This window comes from Podarcis bocagei (genome assembly GCF_964188305.1).
Source record: "Podarcis bocagei genome assembly, chromosome: 3".
NCBI lineage: Eukaryota > Metazoa > Chordata > Lepidosauria > Squamata > Lacertidae > Podarcis > Podarcis bocagei.
The window spans coordinates 52,531,993-52,545,547 of record NC_138127.1 but is presented as its reverse complement, the minus strand read 5'-3'; the positions used below and the strand labels follow the sequence as shown (position 1 = coordinate 52,545,547).

Sequence of the window (13,555 nt, the reverse complement as noted above, 5' to 3'; positions counted from 1 at the left end):
CTCACCCACTTCCCCAAGATCATTGTACAATATATGGTGGTGGTCATTTGCTTAGAGGACATATTTACAGAAGAAAAGTCTTTCAATAGCTTTCACAAAGAGAAGTGTGGTGGGGCTGCACGACTCACCTGGACCTCAATTTGGTTGACTAACTACTGCATATGTATGTTGGGATGGAGATGGGGAAGGAGAAGGAGAAGACATGGTCAGTGTAGTGCAAATGCACTGGAAGGAGCACTGAATTGTATCCATCAGGCTTGTTTGCACTGCACCAACCTTGCCACTCCCTCCCTCCGACAATCCATCCCAGTAAGCAGTAATGCCAGAGATAGGTCAGGTGAGCAGCATAGCCACACCACTTGATACTGATAGCTACTGGTCATCATAGTTTAATGCAATCTCAAGGTTCAGAATATGGTCTTCAGTATGCTTGTGAATACCAGCTGCTGGGGAACAGGAAAAGGCTATTGCCATCATCTTCTGCTTGTGGGTTTCCCAGAGGCATTTGGTTGTAGGAAACAGGGAGATAGTCCAGATGGAGTCTGACATAAGACCACAGGGTATATGCCCTTTTCTGTAGGTACTCAAACAGTTCCAGCCAGGAAGCCAAGTTCTCCATTAGGTGGCACTGGACAATTTGCTATTGATAAAGAAGGCTGTAGTCAACATCCGCTTCTTCCTCATGGCCATTCCTAACCCATTTTCCTGCTCTTTAGGGGTTGATGCAGTGTCTCTAATAACACATTGTTTTCACTGAGGAACAGAGGTTCAGAACCTGCCCCCCCCCCCCGATTAAACATTGAATTCTGTCTGATAACTGTCTCAATGCACATTTATGGTATGATAATCCAGATACTCTCTCATTGGATATTTTGCTTGATCAAGTTTGAAATAAAACCTCCTAGGAACTGGTTGTTTTAAAAGGAAAGAAAGAACTCCATAAAGAATTAAAACATGCCTTACATAAAGACACCACAAACACAACTGGAGCCTAGGGTTCCAAGACAATATCCTCACCTGTATGCTATTTGTAAAAAGAGTATATTCAATGTGAAAAAGAGTCCTCATGCAGTAATTTGAGAAGCTTCCTTACTAAACAAATAGCTACATATTTATTTAATATTCCTCATGGCTGCTGAAATACTAATCTTGGGCATGCCAGTTTAATTTGCCATGGAGATATGGCATCTGTCTATCAAACATTTTACGATAATACCGCAGCCAAATTGCAATCTAGTCTTTAGAACCCTGCTCAATGAGCACCATATCTTGGCAACAAATTCTGTAGTTCAATTACAGAGGATGGCTTTTAAAAATCCATTACACTTGTGAAAGGAGCCTCTGAGTTTATGAAATATTCAATTTATCTTTTCTTTTCTGCCTCCTCCCACCTCCAGCCCTTGCAGCATCTGGTTTTCATCTCCTAGTGTGTATTTTAGATTTTATTACAGTACACTGAAAATGTGGTATAGCACCCTGAAATTAAGAGCAATTGCATATTTGCATGGTATATTAAACATTATTCATATATGAAATGAAAGAGAGGAGGAATTAGAGTTTAGGTTGAACATTAAATAATGAATTGAAAGCTACTTGTAAAAACATCAATTCAATATAGGGAAAGTTAAGCAACTTTAAAAATGGGTTCATTTTGAACCCACGCTAAGTGTTAATAGAAGCAGGCACTCAGAGTGACATTAAAATATTTCTGAGACCTAAAATTTAGGACACTATTCTATTCTACAAAAAAAATATATATTTGCAGCTGCACTCCCAATGTTTAATTTGCAAACTCCAGTCCTGCTTTTGAAGGCTCAGGAATGTATGCATGTAAGTCATGTTTTTCGAACTATTTATTTATTTGGACATTTATATCCTGCCCTTTCTATGATAAAACCATACTTAAGGCATGTTACAGATAAAATTAAAAACAATCTTAACACAAAAAAATCAAAACAAACAGCAGTAGAAACAGCATCATGAAGCATCACTTTCTAAACTTGTTCTCTTCTCTTAGCCCATTTCTCAAAGAGCATGTTTAGTTTAGAGCATGCAGAGATGCTGGCATGTAGTCATATGCATATAACCTGATTATCTTTGCAAAGATCTGTGATTAACAGCAGGGGTGGCCAAATGCTCACCTTCCAAGTATCTCTGTCTGGCCCCCTTGGACCCTCCCCTTCAGGCCACACCCTTCACTAGTCTTGCTTTGCTTGGTTAGAACTCTGACAATGCCTCTTACGTGCTTTGATGGAGAACAGAGAGTGGTGTGTGACCATATACATAAACTAGTAAAGGTAAAGGGACCCCTGACCATTAGGTCCAGTCGCGGATGACTCTGGGGTGCGGCGTTCATCTCGCTCTATAGGCCGAGGGAGTTGGCGTACGCTTCCGGATCATGGGGCCAGTATGACAGAGCCACTTCTGGTGAACCAGAGCAGCGCACGGAAACGCCGTTTACCTTCCCACCGGAGCGGTATCTATTTATCTACTTGCACTTTGACGTGCTTTCGAACTGCTAGCTTGGCAGGAGCAGGGACCGAGCAACGGGAGCTCACCCCGTCACGGGGATTCGAACTGCCAACCTTCTGATTGGCAAGCCCTAGGCTCTGTGGTTTAACCCACAGCACCACCCGCGTCCCATAAATAAACTAGCTTCTGTAAAAAATTACAGTAACTGCTCTGTCCACTTTTGCTTCTGACCCCACCCACTATGTGACCTCCAGAAGATTGTCCAGAGGGGAATGTGGCTCTGCGGCTGAAAAAAGGTCCCTCTCTCAGTTTAGAGTATTGATCCAACATAGCATTATAAAGGGGAACCAAACAAGACATCTCTAACCCCTCGCAAAACCATACACAGGGACATATAATTAGAACAAAGCTGCAGCTCTCCCTGAATCAGGCTGGTGTGATGGGACAGGTGGGAAAGCTATCAACCGGCCCTGGTTGTATGTGAATTAATAAAAATCCTTTGCTAAAGTGAATTAATCCTACCGTATTTTGCTGGCAAAGGTGAAGAAGGTGAACAGAGTCTCTCCGTTCCTGAAAACCTTTGCCCCTCTGCCAGTCTGTTGTTGCCCACCTTTTGAAAACCACTGATATAGGTGGGATGAGTTGTTAGAAACAGAAAATAACCCACAGTTTTGACCAAATTTGACTCTTCTGGCAATAAGGTGCACCCCAGATACACACTGTCTCTGAATGTGGGTTTTTATAAGAGCTGTATTGTGTCTTAATAAGCAAAAGTAATAAGAATCCTGGGGTGATCCATACCAAATCCTCTGCTGTCACTGGTTGTCCTTTTTTGTCATTAGCAACAACAATTTTCCCCATTCTTTCTTTCATATCTGACAGACCACTGGCCAGCGCTAGGATTGCCATGATTTCACTTGCAACAGCTATATCAAACTGAGTCTGTAAAAAGAAAAGTACAAGTTTATGAGACAAGAGACACCTGGAGTTCTAATCCATAGCTGGGAATCTGATGAACGCCACCTTGAGTTCCACCATGGAAGAAAGGTGGGCTACGAATGAAAGCAATAAAAGAAGATGGCATACCACCAGTGGGCAAAGCTGATAAGGATCAGCACAGAACATGGATAAAAGAACATGGATAGTTGCCATCCGAGTTTGGATTACTGACTGTATACAGATGAGCTCTGTGGCTTGAGCACATAGGCACTTCATTCACTTCTCACTTTGCATGAGCCAGCAAACTAGTTTCATGTGAACTTGAAAACTAAGGTTAACAACTTTGGAACAAGATAGGGTATTTATGCTTTTAACCTTTTTTTTTTTTTACATCTTGTTAATGCTATAAACCACTTCCCGATAGGCTTTGTGATCTCGTGGTATATAAATACTTTTATAAATAAATAAATAAAGTCATTGATACTATTTACTTGGTTCAGGTGGACTGGAAAGTTATAGTTAATTGAAGAGTTCTTGGTTTGTTCACCAGTTCATGCAAAGATAGGAGCAAAGCAGCTGAATCCACATTCACAAGATTTGCTCATACCTCCGCTCATTAAACTGGAATTTGATTATCCAAAAGCAGCGTTTATCTGGACAAGTTCTTAAAAAGATTGACAAATGGCATCCTGTAAGGCTGTGAGAAGGCTGTTCTCTTTGGGCTCAGCCCATGCAATTAAACCCAACATTGTCATCTCCCTCCATAGCTGCTCAAATCTCTAGGGAAGTGTATGTAAAAAAGCTTGAGCTGGTTTTGTGACACTTCACCCAGAATAACTGCCCTCTGTCTTCCACATTATACTTGAAGTAGATTATATTTTCCATATGGTAAACTTTCACTTAGATCTAACATATTAAATATGGCTACTGTTTAGAAGTAGCCTTGCCAAATGCAATGCTCACTGTTTAGTAATGTCATAACAAAGACGGTGTGCATGAAAAAACAACAATGAACTTGGCTTATCAGCAAAGTTACAATGATGAGTTCTCTTTAGGACACTTTCTCACATTTTTATATTCCATTGATCTGTTTTTTAATGAGATTTAGACTACATTTCTATGAAAACTTACTAGCATGTATCCCCGTTGGATGCAGGGGGACTTACATGCAAGTAAACATACATATTTATTTATTGATATATTTTCCCCTTACATCAATGCAATGTTGATTACCATACTGTACTTGATAACTATATGAAAACTATTGCTTTAAAATCACTACTATACACTAAGCCAAGATTAGCTGCAAATTAATTCATATCTAAAACCATTAAGCAACCAGTTCTTCAACAATTTATTAAAAATATATTAGGAAGGAAACATTTATAATGATCAAAATAAATGTCTTCTCCAAACACAGTCAGAACTTTACCTACCTGACGAGAAAATCCTTTTTCGGTACTTGCTTGTCCAACTGTTATTTTTCTAAGAAATCGATCGTTTGTATCTACCACTGAAAGGAAAAAAGAAACATTTAGCAAAAAAAGAGAGAAGGAACTATTTCTACATGTCATCCTGTTAATGTGATACATAAAAACATTTATTTCTAAATGTGTGCATCTTCTCCTGTGTAACAAATCTAACACTTCTTTATAAGACTGGAAGCTCTGCAGCATGGCAGAATATTGTGAAAGCCTCGTGATGGTTCAGGTTTGCTGCAAACTCTCAGGTAGGGCTAGAGCAATGGTGATGTCACCTTATCACAACACATTCTGCTACAGAGATTGCTCCTCCTTCTGATTGGCAAAATACGATTCTGGCTTTTGTTAGGAAACTCTTCCTTGACTTCAAGTTATCAACACCCTAAAATGGATGTAAAACCAGAAGATACTTCCAGAAAGATGCTTTGTAAAAACTGAAAATTAGGGTGTGAAACAATAACTTCTATCATATTTTCTACACCCTATCAGTATGTTCAATATACTTTTGAGCATTAATGTTCAGTTCAGAGCATGATATAAAAGCTTTAAAAATCTCAGAAGATTTAAACAACTTCTGATTACGCTTGCTGTATATCGTTTATTAGACAAATAGCATCTGAATAATGAAGATTATGCTTTGAAAACAGACATGACGGATGTTAGGAATGTGTATATAATCTGAAGAATTTAAACAACCACATACTTACTACAGTATGAACAGAAACATGAAAAGGAAAATGTTAAGGGCTTACAAGAAATGCATATTCTTATCTAGCTGAAAAGATGCAGCTGGTTTTCTACTGCTACTTAAAATGAATAAATTTAAGGGAAGACACTTTTTAAAAAACAATACATTTGACAATGTCCATGTCCAATGGCAAGGGTCAAAAAAACATGGTACTACCTACAGACAAAAAGGTTATCTGCAACCAGACTATCACTAAATCATTTTGTTTAAAACTCCATTGTTTCGAATCACTACCCTGCTGTATGGATGCCAGGAGGCATAGTCAGTAGGTACAGCAGTGGGTTGTAGCCAATAAGGGGGAGTCTGAAAGTGTCTACAGACTAGCAAACCATTGGTGTCTACTTTCAACACCTTCCTTTCACCAAGTCCTATGGCAGGGAAGGAAAGTGTGTAGTTTGTCTTCCTTTGGGCTAGGCTCTTTTTGCCTCTTGAAGGAGATTATTCTGCAAGTATTCTGCAAGGAGAAGGCAAATTCCCAGCCTTTATTTTGGACTTTTGCAGAAAGCACAAACAGTCTGGATTCCTAGAATCACAGCTTTAAAAACATTTTGGGATTCCAGGATATGAAAAGAAAGAAAAGCCAAAGAAAAAACAGTGGCATTTTCTAGCTTGCTACAAGGGATATTTCTTCCATTTGCCACATTAGAAATAAAAAGAACATATAGAAAAATTATGGCCATGTTTATTTAGAAATCTGTTTTTTTTCTGGCAACAGTCCAAGCCAATAACAAGGGCATAGATAACAGCCTATAATAGTTGTGCCTGCTATTATCAAGAAAACTTAGTTCAGTTCACGGGTGTCAGACTCAAGGCCCGTGGGCCAAATCCGGCCCAGCAGACCTCCTCATGCGGCCCGTGTAGACGCCGCCGGCCGCCAGCGCTTTTTTTATTCTCGTTTTTTTTCTAAAGGAGAAAGCTTGTGTGTATTCTCATTGAGGGAAAGACCGGGGCAGGGGCGGGGGGGTGGCAGCACCGCACATTCAGAGAAAAGGAGGCCGGCCCTGGGGGCGGGCTGATGCTTTTATGTGACTGACTGGCTCGAGGTTGTGCAAACAAGGCTGGGCTTTCCCTCCGCACGAAATCTGGCTGCCGCAGTGCCGCCTCTTTGCTTTATCGCGCAGAAGGCGAAGCGCACGGGAGTCCGGCTCCGAGCAGCAAAGCGGGAAAGGAGGCACGCGCCGTCCCACCCCTTTCTCCCCCCCCCCAGGAGAGAAAAATGCCAGACAAGCCATAGTACGTTCCTAAAGGAGGGCTCTCCCCTCCACGCTGCCCAATAGCAAGCCACGACCATTCCTGCTAGCCAATGGCGAGGCGACAGAGGACTTTTCCTTTTCGGGCGGTGGCGTTTTGGCGCGCCAGCTGAGCTCGGGGGATCAGAGCGCCGGATTCACGCCTGCTTAGCGGCTCGCTCTGCAGAGCTTTCTCCAAAAAGCAGTTGTTGCGGAGAAAGAGATATCAAGTTATAGGTTCCTCTCTCCGCGCCTCCCCGGTTGGCACCAGCGGCAACCACGCGAAAAAGCGCGCTGGTTTCTAAAGAAGTCTCGTTCCTCCCAAGGCACGTGTTCACTTTTTGCAGAGAGGCAGTTGCAAGGCGAGGAAAGCTCCTGGTAATCATAAAAATCCCATAAGGATAATTAAATTGGGATGGGGAAACTAGCTGGGAATTGCACTAGGGCCACGATCCGCGAACCACTTCCTCCGGAGCAAACACTTAAATAAATCCCAGTGGAACTTCGACCTTGCTTGTCGACATAATAGAGTGGTTACGCCTGTCGCAGGGTCTATTGTTCAAAAAGTGGCAGTTTAAACCAGTGTTTCCCAACCGGTGTTCCCAATCGGCTGGTGTGCCGCGAGATGCCTGGAGGGAGGCGGGAGAGTCGGGCGGCGAGAGGCGGGGCGGCGGCGGCGAGGAGAGGCCGCGCCTCCTGCTGCTGCCTGGCGCTCCTCCTCGCAGCCGGCAGCGCTGCCTGGGCGCCTCCGCGCGACTCTGCCTCGCTGGGTTTGGTCTCCCAGCAGAGACGGGTCACACGCGCACCTCCCTCCCTCCCTCAGCCTGCGCGGAGGGAGAGCCAGAGAGAGGCATCGCTCCTGCGCGGCGGGAGAGGGAGCAGCCGGAGCGATGCCCCAAACGAAGGCATGGGACCGGAGGGGAAATCCTCTCCGAGGAGGATTGAGCGCAGCTGAGAGAAGCCTTTCGAGGAGCTGCCGTGTCCCCTGGAAACCCCCTTCCCAGCTCTGCCTGCCTGCCCAAAGCTTGGAGGTTCCCCGGCAAGGGGGAGGGGAAAAACTTTCACTTTTGTGCGTCCCTCCCGGCGTGACGCTGCGCGCTGACGTCACGGGGCGGGGCTTTAATGGTGGTGTGCCGCGAGATTTTTTTTCAGTAAACAGGTGTGCCGTTGCCCAAAAACGTTTGGGAAACACTGGTTTAAACTATTTGCAGGCTACCGATCCACATCAGCCGCTAACGCAATGTAAGGAGTTTGTGGATTGGTCTGAACGTGACCATTTGTGCTCTGCGAGCAACCCCTCGCTGGGGAGAGGCTGTTTAGCGCAGGAAAGACTCTTGCCTTAACCCTTGCAGAGCCGCTGCTAGTCAGCCGTGCTCAACCCTCACTGTCGCCAGATATGGCTGGGAAAGACTCTTGCCTTAAACCTTGCAGAGCCGCTGCTAGTCAGTGCCTGGCAGTGCCGGGCTAGATGGACCAATGGTCCGAATCGAATTGTTACAATACTGATGAGACAAATACACCAGTCGATGGCAAGCCTTTATTCTGAATGTGGCGGTGATTTGGAATCACTACCCTGCTCCAGTTTCACCTTGTCAGTCACTAATGTGGATTAAAATGCCACCCACACACGCGAAAGCACGTATTGGAAATCAGGCTTTGGTAGTTACAGCACGTTAACGAGTCTTGAGTAAGGTACCAGTACTTACTGCCTGGAATAAAATTGGCGTGATGCGTGGGTACCGGGAAGACAAAAGCAAAATACTGCTAGATACAGGACTCACGGGATAAATAATAATAATAATAATAATAATAATAATAATAATAATAATAATAATAATAATAATTTATTTATACCCCACCCATCTGGCTGGGCTTCCCCAGCCACTCTGGGCGGCTTCCAAAAGAATATTAAAATACATCAAACATTAAAAGCTTCCCTAAACAGGGCTGCCTTCAGATGTCTTCTAAAAGCCTGGTAGTTGTTCTTCTCTTTGACATCTGGTGAGAGGGTGTTCCACTACCGAGGCGCCACTACCGAGAAGGCCCTCTGCCTGGTTCCCTGTAGCTTTGCTTCTCGCAGTGAGGGAACTGCTAAAAGGCCCTCAGTGCTGGACCTCAGTGTCCAGGTAGAACGATGGGGGTGGAGACGCTCCTTCAGATATACTGGGCCGAGGCCGTTTAGGGCTTTAAAGGTCAGCACCAACACTTTGAATTGTGCTCGGAAACGTACTGGGAGCCAATGTAGGTCTTTCAAGACCGGTGTTATGTGGTCTCTGCGGCCGCTCCCAGTCACCAGTCTAGCTGCCACGTTCTGGATTAGTTGTAGTTTCAGGGTCACCTTCAAAGGTAGCCCCACGTAGAGCACATTGCAGTAATCCAAGCGGGAATTACTTACATTATTACATTACAAAAAACAGTAATAATTGAATGCAGTGGCAATAATTTATGATAATAAAGAGTGGACACATAGTCCTACAAATACAACCGGCCCTTTGAGGGTGACCAAACTGCTGATGCGGCCCCCGATGAATTTGAGTTTGACACCCCTGGTTCAGTTTATATTTTCACAAGCATCTGGCCCAGCATGGCAAAGATAGACTTTTGATTTTATCCAGCAGGATCCTCTTATATTCTGACACCTACCTCTTTGCCATGTTATCGTGGTTGTGTCTATGTCTAGTCTTGCAAATCTGCTAATCTCATCATCTGTTAATGAGCCAGGATCCGTTTTTGTTATTCCCAGCCTCTAGAAAAAGAAACCAAAAAGAAGAAAAATGATACATGAGGAAGATTGCTGCTTGAAAAAGCTACACAAACACCTACTCAGTTCTAAAACCCACCACAGTACATGCTGTGGCCAATTCAAGCCACAATGGCATGTGCTGAAGAGGTCACATGACCAGCTCACACATGCTAAGCTCAATGGAGATTGGCTTTCAGCTCATCACTGCAAAGGCCAGCTGACATCCAGTTATATTTTTTAGTGGAAGTCCATGGTGAAGGAGCTTTGTCCAGCAGATTATATGCAACCTTGTTTCTAATTCTCTTGTGAAACTGTCCATGCCTACTGCCCTAAGAACTATTGACAGAAGTAGCCACATGCAACTGAAGGTGATATTACTCTCTGTCCAATATTGATCGATCAGGACCTTGTTTGCTTGAAGGAAATATTTCTCTCCAGTTGAATTCAGACACCTTTTATGATATCACAATGCTACGGTACTTGTTTACAATTTTTTTCCTTCATAATGAAAAGCTCATTTCAGGGCTCATGGTTATTATTGGAGTTGGACTCTTTTAATAAAAAATATATATTCAATTCCTTTGCTTTAGCAGACCTTACGGTCCAAAACATTGGCCTCAGCAACATCTCCAATTAGCCTTACTATTTCTACCCTTTATTCTGTAAGAACTAGAGAATCACAATTCAAAAGCTGGAAACAAAAAGGGCTACAAACAATAAGAGACCTCTGTAGGGAAATAAAACCTATTACTGGAGTAAAAATAAAAGCATAATTAGGTAACCTTGAAACAAATTGGTGGTCCATACACGAAATTATAGATTTCTCTGCTAACCCAACAATATTGTTTCAAGCCACCAGAGCCTTAAAACCTATTGAACGACTAATTTTAAATTCTATCTAGGCATCCAAAAATTTACTCTGAAATAGCTACAAGATTATCTGTGATGTGATGACAGGGGATCTAATCTCCTTAAAATCTATATGGAAAACAGATTTACTCAGTGAAATTGATAATGCAGACTGGCAAAAACTTTGGAGGGAAAAATCTTTTAAGTCAGTGTCAGCTAAAATGAGAGAAAATAGTTTAAAAACAATTCACAGATGCCACCACACACCTGTAAAATGCCACAGTTTAAGCTCTCATTCAAGTCCTTTTTGTTGGAGAGGATGTCAACATTTAGGTTCATATTTCCATATGTGGTGGGAATGCAAACCTGGACATTTACTTTGGAAAATGGTATTTATTAAGGAACAAGTGATGCAACCTGATCTGAGGCTAGGTTTATTAAATCTGTTTATAGATGGCTATAAGAATTTACTGTTTAAGGACCTACTAATCTTTTCATGTCTGCAACTAGAAATACATTAACACAATATTGGAAAGCAGGTACTAACTTAACTTTAGAGACATGGTGGGATAGACTATGGAACACAGCTCTTATGGAAAAAGCAGAAAAGCATCAACCAGAAGAGCACTAATGAGTGCAAAGTCCAAATAATATTTTGAAACTGTATGGTACATGTTTAATCAGCACACTAGAAAGGTGAATGTTATTCCCCTACAACCAGCTAACCATGGCTCACACTGGGACAAACTTTTAAGACTCCTAGCTGCTATAATAAACTCTAAAGTATCATAAAATCTGCTTAATGTTTGACTTTGTACATGCATGGGAATGTTTCTTGAGGGGTAGAGGTTATATTGAGATTGTTTGTTACATATATTTTCAGAAACTGAAAGTTAAAAAAGTAGAAATACACATTTTTTTTAAAGTCAATGACAGTTTAGAATTTTAAAAGCATTTGGCTACATTGCCATTGCCACCCAGTGATAACAGGAGACACAGACTGGTGTCATATACTGGCTGGGGTCACTTTCCTTATGACCACCTGTTTTGGGGAAACTGGTATCTGTTGCAAGCACAGTTTCAAAGCGCCCTAAGTAGTGTTATTTGCAGGTTTCTCCAGACCCATAAAAGACTCCAAAGCACAGAGATAGTTCATTGGGGCTGATGGAAGGCGTAAAGTAGTTTCCAACCAGGTTGCTTCACTCACCAAAGTCACTTAGATGCTGCCTAGTGGGAGTTTGACTAGTTTGTCTGATTGGATACATTTTCAACCCGCTCTAACAGTGTACTCCTATGTGTGTTTACTCAGAAAAAACCCCACTGGGTTCAAGAGGCCTTACCCCCAGATAAACTGGATTGCAACTTAAAAGCTGAGACACTTTCTATAAACTGCGACAATCTCACTTACTGAATATGTGATGAAGTTGAAATACATCATATAATGCCTTCCTGCAGAGACAACACAATTCTATCTGACTACATAAATCACTATGAAATGGGGATGGATGATTGATTAATTTAAACCTATATTTGTTTGGGGACCTTTTGACCTTATTAGTTCAAAAATAGGAAACTCTAATTATTATAAGCCAAATCAGTTTAAATTCATTATTTTTTTAAGAGACCCAAGGTCTTCTAAAAGAATCCATAAAATATTACTGAAAGTTTAAAAGGCCACTTACTTTCAGACGTGCAAGCTGAATGGCTGAAAATTTTCTCTCTCCATGAACTAATGGAACCAATCTATTATATAAGGCCTGCAAAGAACATACAGTATAATGAAAATCAGAAGGCAAAGTGCCAGTCCCCCATCAAGGATCATAAAGTGCAGTCCTGATCCTGCTAATAACTGAGCATGCATTTTCCAATTCTATTCCAAATTGGTCTCCACCCATTACAGCTTCTGAGACATTTTTCTTCCCATTTAAAGAGCAACTGATACAAAATTAACAACTATCATAACCAGCAAAATGTCTTTCATCTGCTCAGGAAAGAAGGTTTGCATACTTCCATCACACAGAGCCCATGCGGCAACTCCTTTGGGATTACTGGACCCTTAGGGAAGGACTTTAGAGCTCCACTCAGCAGAACAACAAGGTTCCCCAAGCATGGCAGTATTGGCTCACCACATTTTGAAGTAAATACATATTACAATCTAAATACAAGGGCTCCCATAAGGCCACAAAGGTTCTGCAATTATCAGATGGCACTGCTTCTTAGGATCCTTATCAGTATGGACTAAACACTCAGTTTCTGGGACAGAAGACGAGAGTTCCCTTAACTACTGCCGTGCCCTCAAGAACAGCATTTTCCTTCAAGAAGTGAATTACAACCTTTCCATTATAAAGGAGAATATAAAGGGAACTCTCTTGGAATGCAGCCTAAGCCTCTTCTCTGGCAACCTCAAAAGCCCAGCACTGAGAATCCAAAATGCTGTTTCTTGGTCTGTCTAAAACAGAGGTAGCCAGTGTGTTGCCCTCCAGGTGTTGCATGTCTACATCTCCCAGCATTTCTAACCATTGGCCGTGCTGGCTAGGGCTGATGGGAGTTGGAGTCCAGCAACATCTGGAGGACAGCATGTTAATTATTTCTGCTCCAAACTGTGACAAAAATGCTGGCTCTGTATATAGATGAACCTTGAGTGGAAAAGGTCTCTAAATCCACTGGATTACACCAAAACATACCGTATACACAAATTATTAAATGGTCAATAATGAATTATTTAAAATGCTTTTAACTGCTGTGTTTTAGGAAATGCAGTATTCACAGTAACAATCAGATAACATTGTGATGGAAATTATAAAATGGTTGGCTTTACCTTATCAGACTGAGTATTTTCATGCAGAATCCTTGCATCTATAGCAGCAGCCAGCAAATTATTTGCTGCAGTAATGGCATGAATATCTCCAGTTAAGTGAAGATTGAACTATGGATGAATTAAAAATGAGAAAAACATTCATTTTGAGCAGATTGGTGAAACCCATCCAAGCCCTTTCACTTGTGGGATTAACAGCTCAGTTGAACAACTTTCAAATTGTTGTGGAAATATGATTAAATCATCATCATTGTAGCTGAAGAGATTTAATAGGCGAGA

The 13,555-nt window shown here is 42.1% G+C and overlaps 1 protein-coding gene and 1 long non-coding RNA gene across 2 annotated transcripts in view; one reads left to right on the top strand and one right to left on the bottom strand.

The window, feature by feature from the left end:
• LOC308583372 overlaps nucleotides 1-13,555 on the top strand; it is a 444,074-nt gene that overhangs the window by 34,007 nt on the left and 396,512 nt on the right. The window lies entirely within an intron of this gene.
• Nucleotides 1-13,555, bottom strand: part of MTHFD1L (methylenetetrahydrofolate dehydrogenase (NADP+ dependent) 1 like) — a 124,321-nt gene that overhangs the window by 80,358 nt on the left and 30,408 nt on the right. The window contains exons 14-18 of the mRNA XM_081187198.1: nucleotides 13,280-13,387; nucleotides 12,144-12,218; nucleotides 9,513-9,615; nucleotides 4,848-4,924; nucleotides 3,274-3,414 (exon numbers count right to left, since the gene is read on the bottom strand). Of these exons, the coding sequence (XP_081043324.1) occupies nucleotides 3,274-3,414; nucleotides 4,848-4,924; nucleotides 9,513-9,615; nucleotides 12,144-12,218; nucleotides 13,280-13,387 (504 nt within the window). The remainder of the gene's footprint in view (nucleotides 1-3,273; nucleotides 3,415-4,847; nucleotides 4,925-9,512; nucleotides 9,616-12,143; nucleotides 12,219-13,279; nucleotides 13,388-13,555) is intronic.